At 36.9% G+C, this 11,880-nt stretch overlaps 1 protein-coding gene across 1 annotated transcript; it reads right to left on the bottom strand.

The window, feature by feature from the left end:
- Positions 1-3,299: 3,299 nt before the first annotated feature.
- Positions 3,300-9,677, bottom strand: LOC116915218 (prolactin-5A1-like). The gene is made up of 5 exons (XM_032919598.1): positions 9,590-9,677; positions 7,692-7,867; positions 5,184-5,291; positions 4,351-4,545; positions 3,300-3,644 (listed from the first exon to the last, which is right to left on the bottom strand). Exons 1-5 carry the CDS (start codon positions 9,618-9,620, stop codon positions 3,456-3,458), a joined length of 699 nt encoding a protein of 232 aa, XP_032775489.1. The 5' UTR covers positions 9,621-9,677; the 3' UTR covers positions 3,300-3,455.
- Between the last annotated feature and the right edge of the window lie 2,203 nt (positions 9,678-11,880).

Below are 11,880 nucleotides of genomic sequence, written 5' to 3'. Positions count from 1 at the left end.
TAATATTTCTGCTGTTAGGACCAATTTTTAAGAAGGTACATTTAAAATACCTGTTGGTTTTCATGATTTGCCTTCCCAACTTGATTCATGCTTATTTGATTATATGATGACAAAATTTATATTACTTCAATTTGCTAGCAGATTACTCAGTTTATTTTCTGTACTGTATGCCTGCCTTTGCATTTGTGTTTTATATTTTGTTTTAATCTTCATTTCCACATTTGTAGGATGAGAATACTATGGACTCATCTTGCCTCACTTATCAGTATAAAGCAATATGAAACAAATGATCTCTATGGTGGAGACCTGGAAAGTAGGTGGGGTAATGACGTCATTGTACTATGGGTTAAGAATCTACAGGGGAACTTGTGTACTTTCATGTGGATTTGCAGAGACTTTTGAAGATCCCTATTGTAATTTTTGTAAATATGGAAAATATTAACTCAATGTTCTGTTAGTTTAGATCATAGACAGAATAGTCACTCTTTTGTTTCACATTTGTATTTACTTTATGTGTTCCCATACACATGTGCATGCACACACATACCAGAGTCCACAAGGAGGTCAAAATACAATTCTGGGGATCCAGTTTCACCGTGTGGAATGTAAGATTTGAATGAGGTCATGAGGCTTCATAGGCTGCTAAGCCATCTCTTTAGTTTACTTGACTACTCTTGATATTCCTACAGCAGTTCAAAGGGGAAACTTTTGATTTTGCCTAATGTTATGGAATTCAATATAGTTCTCATATGTGGGAAAAATGTTGTCTTTGTCTTTATTCTGATTGCCTTCCCCTGTGTCTCATAGCTTTCTTCTTTAGACTCTTCCTAATTGCAGTTACAATTCTGCTTTTATGTCATATATATTAAATTTGCTTTTTAAAATATGCATTTACTAAATCTAGATTTGCATATAACAGAAACCTATGATATTTGGCTTATGAATCTGGTCCATTTACTTAACCTAGTTAGTGAGCTCCAGTTCCATTCACTTTTTAGAAAGGACATTATTTCATTAATTTTGTGGCTGAATGAAACTCCATGGTGTATGAATACACACATATCCACACACATCATATTTTTTTATTTATGTGTTGATAGACATCTAGACTTGTTGTTATGATGGCTGTTGAGATTAGGGTGGCAGCAAGCACTAGTACACATTGTCTTTTTGCTGTCCTAACTCAGATTCCTTCTGTAGTTACAGAGGTGATGTACAGCTGAATCTTAGAGAGAAACCATGAGAGGCTTGCACTCTGCTTTCCATAATTGCTGTATTAGTTCACATCTACCACAGTACATGAAAGCAGCTCTTTCTTTATAGTCTTTCCAGTATTTGTTGAACTTGCTGGAATTCCTTATCTGAAAGCCCTCGCCTATGCCTGGGTCTCGAAGAGTTTTCCCTTTGTTTCCCTCTAGCAGTTTCACTATTCCAGGTTCACATTAATTTTTAACATTGAAATCCTTTTTGGATTTAATTTTTGCAGGACTATAAATAACTGTATTTCTCTTTTTTCTAATAGGATATCTAGAAATCTGTGTATTGTTTGTTGATGATATCCTTTCTACAAAAGTATGCTTTACAACCTTTGTCAAAATGAGGACACTAGCTACATGGAGTTATTTCAAGTCCTCTGCTCTATTCCATTGGTCTAAGCATCTTTATTATGTTAGTAGTATGGCACTTTTGCTATTATTGATTTCTAAGCTCAGTAGATATCAGGTATTATATTAAGCCTAGAATTGTTTCGGTCTTCAGAAATACTTTTGATATTTAGAATCCTTTGTGTTTCAATACTAATTTTAGAAGCTGTGTTGGTGCTAAAGAATAGGTTTGGGATTTTGGTGGGCATTGCACTGAATTTGATGATACTTTTTGATAATGTAGCAATTTTCACAATATGAATTCTATAAACCAATGGAAATGTGAATACTTTTGTCATCTGCAATTTTTCCTTTAGTGTTTTAAACCACCATTGTCTTGGTGTTTCACCTGTTTGGTTACTACATTCCTTGGTATAGTTTAAACATTTTATTTTCTCCCCCATTTTCCTCAGTATATTCATTACCGCATATATGATAGGTGTGATTTTTTGTATATTGATATTTGTATCTTGCAACATAGTAGAGATTGTTTTTCTGGTGAAATACCAAGACACTTAAATAGTCATATTAGAGAACTAAACATATTTTTGTTTCTCTGTTTCCTATTTATAGTCATTATATTTCTTTCTTTTACTTTATTCCTGGTTATGATTGTAAATACCATTTACATAATAATGGACACCCTTTTCTTTCTCATGACTTTAAGGAAAAGGCTTTCTGTGTCTATGTCATTGTATATATAATGCTGGCTAGAGGTTTATCACATGTTTCTTTTCTTATCTTACCTTATCTCTTCTTATCTGGTTCCTTCAGATTTTTTTCCAACTTTATTAAATTGGGTATTTCTTATTTTCATTTCGAACATTCTTCCCTTTCCCAGTTTCCAGGCCAACATCCCCCTAATCCCTCCAGCTTTCCTTCTGTAGGGGTATTCCATCCCCATCCTCCCCCCATTACTGCCCTCCCCCCAAGAATCCCATTCACTGGAGGTCCAGCCTTGGCAGGACCAAGGGCTTCCTTTTGCACTAGTGCCCTTACTAGGCTATTCATTGCTACTTATGCACTTGGAGCCCAGGGTCAGTCCATGTATAGTCTTTGGGTAGTGGCTTAGTCCCTGGAAGCCCTGGTTAGTTGGCATAATTGTTCATATAGGGTCTCGAGCACCTTCAGCTCTTTCAGTTAATTCTCTGATTCCGTCAATGGGGGTCCCATTCTCAGTTCAGTGGTTTGCTGCTGAAATTCGCCTATGTATTTGCTGTATTCCGGCTGTGTTTCTCAGGAGAGATGTACACCCAGTTCCTTTCGGCCTGCACTTCTTTGCTTCATCAATCTTATCTATTTTGGTGGCTGTATATGAATGCTATCACATTCTGGACTGACAAATTCAAGGAACTTCATGATAGTGAAGTGCACAATACTAGCAGTTTTCTTTCTCAGTACAGTATGAAAATTGATTCATGGTGGGTGCTGGCTTTGCATGATTTCCTTGTCCTTGGTAAAATTATGTCTCACTCACCAAGTCTACTCATTTGTCCTGCATTGACTCACAGTGTTTCTAACTCAAGTTGCTCCCATCTTATTTTGATGGAAAACATTACTTCTTAAGTATTTGATAGGGATATCTCCATGCCTTTGATAGGTTTGCAATTAAATGGACAAAAGAAATTTTACAAATTATTCTATTCAGACTTAATGTTTTTAAAGCATTGGTTTTTAATATCCCAAGTACACATTTCATAAGTACACATTGACAAGTTATAAAATTAACAAAAACATTAAGGGGAATGGGTCCCTACTGCAGTATACCATCCCATCTGGTTCTGAGCATTTCAGAACACATAGGATGGAGACTTAGCATTTTCCATGGATCATTTTGCACCTCAGGATCTTCACATGACTTGCAATCTTTTCTGCATCATAACTCACACAGCCCAGAAGGGCGTGATAGAAGGTAAGGCGAGAGGGATTATTTAGCAGATGCAATGATGGAAGTCCAGCTGAGGCAGGGTTGTCCTCCTCTTCCTCAAGGTCAAGACGAGCCTAATCAGCAAATGATAGGCATTTATTAAACATGGTATTAATAGTCTTCCATATTGCTTTTGAATATGGAATAAAGATTTGGGAGACACTTAGGAAAGCAAATATTCCACCAAAATATAGGTTTTTACGATCCTGGGGCAGGAGTATGTCCCCTAAAGAAAAGATAGAGATTTCTACTTGACTGTAGATGTGTTTGACTAAAGACAGTAGAAGACTTAGTGTCAGCTTTCCTAAGAAGGACCTGTCTGTGTCTTGGGTATTTCTAAGGTACCAGTTGTGCATCTTGATTTTGTTAATACACTGTTTTCCTTTTCTTGCTTTCAATCAAATCTACCTCCCTCCTACTATGGGGAAACAAAGCCACAGAAATGATAAGGACTGCATTTGGAGGTTTTGATATGGACAGATCGGGGATGCTATGATAAGATCTTCAAAACCTCAAAAGATCTTCACTTTGTGAAGGAAGGATGCTGTGCAAAGTGTTGTGAGGAGAAGTTACGGCCTCCTGAGAGCTCTGCGCTGTGCATTTGAGTTCAAAACCTTTTAGAAAGCTGAAGTGGCCCACAATTTCTTAGGACATGAAGGTATCTATAAGTATGGCTACATTACAGTCTCCCAAGAGAGAGATACTTCAAATGCATTGGTCTCTACCAGGGACCAGCTTTCATGAATGAGAAAAACCAAGTAATGAAAGGCAGGAACTTACCAGTTTGAGCAATGACTTGACTTCTTTTAGTACAGTTGTGAGTCTTGTGAATTTTGCAGCTATTTTTCTGACATTAGATATGAAAGCTCCAACACCAGGAATTGATTTCAGGTCATCCATATCTGCTGCTACCTCACTCAGGGTGTTGTTCCAGCCAAGGAGCGTATCTATGGTCACTTTCAAGAGGACCTCAGACTAGGTAAACATTGAGAATCAAATTAAGTATAGAACTGCAGGAAGAATTGCATATGATACCTACAGTAGTATTCATAAGCTGTGTTATACAATTTTTCAGGATCATTTGCTGCAGTGTTAGTAGAGTACTTGGTGAGTACCTAAACATGGAATAGCTCTTAATAGATATTCTCTTCTCTCACTTTCTTTCACATTTTCAATTATTGATATGCATGCAAATATACAGAGTGTGAATAGGAGATGTGCAAAATATTTAAGGAACACAGATTACATGTGGTGCATGTCCATATATTTGATGAGTTACTAAAGACATTAAGCTTGGTTATGTCAAGGGATAGATTGGAAAACTGTATATTATCCCTATTTAGAAGATTATAATATGCCAATACTGCATCAGAGGTCATATTTGTCTCTTGTGAAACACATGCAGTATTTTGCAAGATGTCCTTTCAAAGACCAAGGAGGAGGCAGCCACATCAGCTGAGAAGTGTCCTTTTTCCTTGGATTGCTCAATTTTCTATTTTTTAAATTTTAAATTTTTAAATCTTTATTTCTGTCATGAACTGCAGTTTGGCAGAGTCAGTGCACTTCTTCTGTTGATTTGATTATTTGAGGGGAAAATTGCACTGAGGACTCACCTGAATCTCTTGTTCTTGTATTGTGATATTTGAAACAGGGAGGGAATAATTGGAGCACACCAGGGGGATTGTGTCCGAGAAGCCTGAAACTGAAGAGTATTCTTTATCCTGGAAATCATGAGAACATTCAGGGAATTGGGGAACAGAGTTAGTGAATTCATGTCCTGGACAATAATGTTTGATCTTGCTTACTACTACAGGATGAGCACCATATATCATATATAAATTTAGGAATGAGGAAAGTGAAACATTGGTGTACTTAGTGTGTTGTAGCTGTAATCTCACTTTCCCAGCTAATTATTTTAGCCTACTAAATTTCTTCCTTCCTTCCTTCCTTCCTTCCTTCCTTCCTTCCTTCCTTCCTTCCTTCCTTCCTTCCTTTATCTTTCTCCTTTCTTTCTTTCTTTCTTTCTTTCTTTCTTTCTTTCTTTCTTTCTTTCCTTCCTTCCTTCCTTCCTTCCTTCCTTCCTTCCTTCCTTCTTTCTTTCTTTCTTTCTTTCTTTCTTTCTTTCTTTCTTTCTTTTCGTTTCTACCTTAGGAAGTTGTTTTTATGATATGAGCATGTCTGAATGGAGATTGACTATAAGAACTAACAAACAGGTAAAAGAAATATACAAGCATACACATAAAACCATGACTAAGCTAAGTGGAGAAATACTTGTTTATTCATTTAAAATTTAGGAACCAGTTTTATACTTAAGTTCTAATATATTGAAAAAGAACTTTGATCTGTCTTTGCTGACAGTAACGCTGAATGAGTTATTCATCATTTTACTGCCAGGTCACAAAGAAACTATGGCTAAAGTCACTCAATACCTGTGGCTCCTCCCAGCAATGCTCACCATGCCCCTTACCCTAAATATCTTCAGCTGCTTGGCTGTGCTTTGCTTCCCTTTCCCTAGCTTTGCATTTCTTTAGAAACTTATGACAATCTCTAGGTGCTCTCTTGCTCCTTGACTTGCCTTGGCCTCTTTTCTCAGCTCTCTCTTGGCTTCATGTCTGTGTCCCACTTTCTGTTGCTTCTCCTTTTGTTATTTATTTATTTATTTATTTTAATTTTCAGTACTTATTTATATATTTACATTTAAATATTTATATGTTACGAAATGCTGCTTCATCTCCCATTCTTCCTGCACAATGTCTCTCCCTGAAACCCTTCCCTTTTCTTCTGAGAACTTAGGGTTCCCTCTGAGTATCCCCTTCTGCCCTACTCTGGCACATCAAGTCTTTGGCAGATTAGGAGCATCCTCTTCCATTGAGAGCTTACTAAATTCTTCAATTTGTTTTTCTCTTCGTTTTGCATGTTTTCTAAAGAGTTTTTATTTGACAATAAGAAGGATTAAAAAGGAAACTATTAAACACTTGATCTTTAATGATGCTCTTTCCTAGAATATATATATTTATATCTGTTTTTGGGAACCATTGGTTTCCTGTTATTTCAGTTATCAATTGCTATTATCATTCAGTGCATGCACCTTGACAATAACAATTTCCTGCAAAATTCAAAGTATAATTTGCTGATTGTATTTGAATCAGACATTAGAAACTCAAGCACAATATTTTCAGAAATACTATACAATGAAGAACTAAAATGTAAAACAGATAATATACTTAATGTTAACATACTATTTATTGACATTGTATTTTATTAAATATACTATTTAAAATGCTTATGTAAATTGTATAGTGAGCAAAATATTAAAGATTAATGAATTATTAAGGATCCTACGAAACTGTAAGACTACCCATCAAGAATGCAGAATAAAAGAAATTTGAGTAATTAAACAGGACATCATGAGTGTGCTAGTGCACATATGAGAGGCTTGCATTGCAAGTCACTGTTGTTTGAAGTCCTTGTCTATGTTGCCACCTTAACAGACATGGAGGGGTCAACAATATCCTTCAGAGCACGTTCACCATAAGACAGAGTATAGTTATGTTTGGAAAACTGTTTGCTCTAGAGTTATAAGCTTATATTTCAAAATGAGTCCCAACTCTGGGGATTTCTGGGAAGCTCCTATTCTTACAATTATCATTACCACTATTGATTTTCTCCTCCTGCATTATTTCTTTCACTTTAGTTCTGATTAATTCAAGCCATACCCTAGAACCGTTCTGCTTTCTTGGGTTACCTGCTTTGTACTAAGTGAAACATGCTGACAGAAACTGGCCCCTAGCACCCAAAAGAGGAGTGCCGAGAGTGTTTTCAGCCATGGATTTTAGGGCTTTGTGTAACAAGGGGAAATATTATAATTTAAAAAATTAGAAACACCAAAATGTGTTTTAGAGGAAAAGAATTACTTAAAGACGTTTCCCCCTTAAATGTATAGATTTCATCAAACCGTTTTGGTTTTCTAGTTCTTCCTCAGTGGCAAATGGCTAATTGTGCCTGTGTAGGTATATTATATGATATTTATACCACATTGCTTCTCCCCTGAGCTGAAGTACTGCCCAAATATTGTTTGATAAGTCCCATTTGGAGAAGTCAGGATTTAGTGAGGTACTTACAAACTCATTGAATATTTCTGACGTGAGATGATTGGTGTTCTCAGATAGCCCATATGCCTGATTAAGCAAGTTCTCAAGAGTCAGCTGGCATTGCCCATTTATTACTTCACACATGGGCAAAGAGGCCACATTCTCCCACAGAAGCAGGTTTGACAACAGCAGTGTCAGGAGTGCCCCTGGCATAAAGAAATAAGTTACTTCCATGATCTATCTATATGAAGTTACAAGTATCACCCTGTCCAGGGAGGCCTTGTCAAGACACAGAGCAGTTCCTTGTACAACTAGTACATTTGAGCTGGCTTGGGAAAACAAATCATCCACTGTGAAAATTACCTCAATTCTCTATCCTTCATGCTGTGATAAGACAAGGTGCTAGGACCTCTGCTCTGATCACATGCACATTTCAAATTTGTGACAATGATTTGAACTGATTTCATCACCAAAGCTCTTTTGGCAGATAGACCTCTAAAACATTGGTAATTTGTCATTGCAAGAGGAAAGATCAAGTATACACCACATTAAAAAGGTTTCTAAGCATTAGGGATGGTGCCCAGAGGACTTTTAGAAATAAATATGTGAGGAACAAGCTGGGGTGTGGTTGATACATTGTTTGCCATAAAGTATGAAGACTAGAGCTACAATCTCCTGAATCTAAGCAAAAGCCTGGTGGGGGTTCAAACCTTTGGCAAGTCCAGCCTTCTTATGAGGCAGAGACAGGGAATCCCCAGAGAAAGCTGGATAGAAAAACTAGCCTTACAGGTAGATTGGGATTATAGTTGAGATGCCTCAGTGAATAGGAGGATGCTCTATTAAAGATGATTCTTGACATAAACCTCAGGCCTCCAAGGATCACACATGCATGAGATTATACATGCACATATAAATCAGATGCATACATACGAAAATGAATATAGGCAAACTCTCCAAAACACAAAAGCAGGAAAACACAAACCAAAACACACATACACATGCAAACACACACACACACACACACACACACACACACACACACACACAAACACACACACACAAACACAACTTTGTTTATTGAAGAGACATCAATTTAGAAATGTTATTTTTTTCTTTCATGTTTCATAAAATAAACTCATTTGTTAAAAATTTAAATTTCTATATTCTGTTTGTTTTTGAATTGATAATATACTTATGTCATTTTGTATGGTCATTCTTTTCTAAATCTTCCCATGTAACCCTCTTTGCTTCTTTTTCAATCCATAGCCTCTTTTTCCATTAATTATTGTTACATATATGTACATACTCAATTTTCTTAAATATATTATCAATAATATAAAGAAAAAGCTTGACATTAGCATGTTTTTCATCTTACAAAATCATTTTGTTTGAGGCAAATTGTCAAGACAATATAAGACACACATCTGTTAGTGTTTACTTCAGGCTGAGAGTGAGAATTTCATTAGATTGATTCAAGTCAGTTGGTCTAGAGCAGTGACCTAGAACCAGAAAAGTTTGCCTGCTTCCTTTTGGAATTGTAACAGCTTGGATCTATACTTTCATGTGGTATCATTCCAGATAAATTCTCATTTGAGGTGGATCATTCCATGTCCTAAGGATGCTCTATCCAGTTGAGATAGTGCCCAGCTCTCTCAAGATCCTACACAAGAGATGTGAATTATATGAATATCTTGTTCTCCTCTGTTATTCCTACTTATATCACACAAACTCAAGAATTTGCTACAGTTCTGTGGAAGAAGAAAGTTTTCTTTAAGAATTGTTGAGTTAAAAGTCTCAATGGCCTTGTGCCTTTCATAGCAAAGATTATAAATGTTGTTAAGCACTTCATGAAACAAAGCATTATATCTAAGAGTAGTTTTGTATAAAATTAACTCCTTCAGGAGAAGCATAAATGAATAAATACTTACAGGAGTGTGGTCCAGTCAAAGACAGCTGCATCTCTTAAAATTTTCAACAGTATGGACACCAGCTGAGGAGAGCTTCTTTTGTAGAATCCTTCCTTCAGATAACCTCCCACCACATATATAGTCCTCCGGACCACACCCAAAGGTGTCTACAAAAATCTGCAGAAGGAAATGATATTTGAAATACCAGGTGAGGGTCCTGTGACCTTTATTTCCAGGAATGTTGACAGTCTCATCACCATTATGGTTGTCCTAGAGACATCTGTATCATTGTCATTATCTCTACACATGGCTTTCAGTTAGATTATAAAGCAGCACTTCTTGGTGTCACTTCGGAGGAATGCAGCAATTTCCTAATGCTTCACCATTTCCCTCAGGTTCTCCCAGTCTGCTATCAACTCTTCTGCATAGATTCCTGGTCAATGAAAAGTGTGATAAACTCTTTTTTGATTCCCTTTTGAGATCTGGAATACCATGTCACAGCAAGAATAATAAAAAATAACATTATTTTAATGGGTATGTCTCTCTCCCAGTAACCACCAGCCTCTGTGTAATTGGTCTTTCTACCTAGAATGACAACAGCTGTCAGGTATGGTATAGATGTGTTTTGGGTTTCCATTGTCATGAAGAGACACCATCACCAGGGTAACTCTTACAAAGGACAAGATTTAATTGGGACTGGTTTATACTTTCAGAGGCTGAGTCTATTGTCATCATGGCAGGAAGTATGGCAGCCTGTAGGCAGACATAGTGAGGGTGGTGCTGAGAGTTCTCTATCTAGATCTGAAGGTAACCAGGAAGAGACTGACTCTTCTGGGGTAGACAGCAGGATGATCTCCAAGCCTACCTGCATAGTGACACATTTGCACACAATGTCACACCTACTCCAATAACGTCATACCTCTTAATAGTGTCACTGCTTGGGTCAAGCATATTCAACCACCACATCATATCACATTTATACATCATAATAACTGTAAGCCTCTATTGAAAAAGGTTAGGACTCTCACAGCCATGGATTTTGTCACAGGTTAGAATACAAAATATGTATTCCCATTTCAAACCAGTCTTTAACCAAATCGGAAGTTGGTTGTGTGGGTGAATGTTATGCCACTATTGGAATAACAGTTACATTTTTTCTAAATTTGTGATTTTCTTAGCATCCAGTTTCTCAGGTCATCTCTTGATCATCCATCCTAGCATCCAGTATATTTTGGCATTAACAAATCAGAAGGCACAGTCCTAGTCCCTAGCTCAGGCTCAGACTTATCTATCTATACTTCAAACGAAAGCCTATTGTGTCTTCATTATCAGGCTCTCCAATTTGGGTTTTCACATATGTAAGACAAGCATGTGTGCTTTTTGGAGGACCTTTGAGGCCTCCTTGGATAAACAAAGTCAAGACAGTAAGTACCTTGTCACTGTCACTTGTCAGTAACATTATGGCTTCTGTGCTTTTTTCCTACCATGTGCTACAACTATGTTGAAATTCTTAACAGTTAGGTTTACAGTTCATTTAAAAATGTAAGATAAGTTAGTATTGTATTATGCCAATTTTCAGGTGGAGTGGGCATGGCCTCTGAATATTTTATGCTACCTTCTCTACATAAATGATATTTATTGAGGAATGTACCATGCAGGGATATCCTAGAAACACCAACAAGGGTTATGAAAATGTAAAAAAAAAAATCTAATTGCTTTCAGAACTATTTCCTCTAGGTGCCTTCAACAGACTTATTTATCTCTAATACACTATTGTTTTCCATAATCCATTTGACTTCCTCATCTTTGGCCTTAAAAGGCCAAACAGCTGGCAAGATCCAGCCATCCTTTTCTGGCAAGGTCAAGTGGATGGTACTCATTGGCATTGGCTACACTCCTTCATTTCACTGGCTCCAAATATCTGGTCTACTCCAGGATGGTTTTGTAATAGCTTCCTGTTGATACATCCTGTAGTTTGGTTTTCCTAGTGATTTTCATTTTGGTTATGTACAAAGTTCAACTTACAATTGACCCCCTCATGGAGTGCTCCAACATTGGTATATATAGGTTGTAGTCTATATGCAGATGAGGTTTGCACAAGGTAGGTCAAGACCATGATTGGACAGTAAAACAATAAGGCAGGGATAAAACATTTGTAAGGCAGGAGAGAAGGAGAAGGAAGGAGAATCAAGATGGAGGAGACCAGATCCAGGTGATTTTGAATTTCCAAGGTAGTTGGGATGGATTTCTGTAGGCAAATTTGTCTTATCTAGGTGGGCAGATTATGTGCTGTCAACTAGTTGTGAGTCTAT

This window comes from Rattus rattus, chromosome 14, assembly GCF_011064425.1.
Source record: "Rattus rattus isolate New Zealand chromosome 14, Rrattus_CSIRO_v1, whole genome shotgun sequence".
Taxonomy (NCBI): Eukaryota; Metazoa; Chordata; class Mammalia; order Rodentia; family Muridae; genus Rattus; species Rattus rattus.
This window is presented reverse-complemented; position numbering and strand designations above follow the sequence as displayed.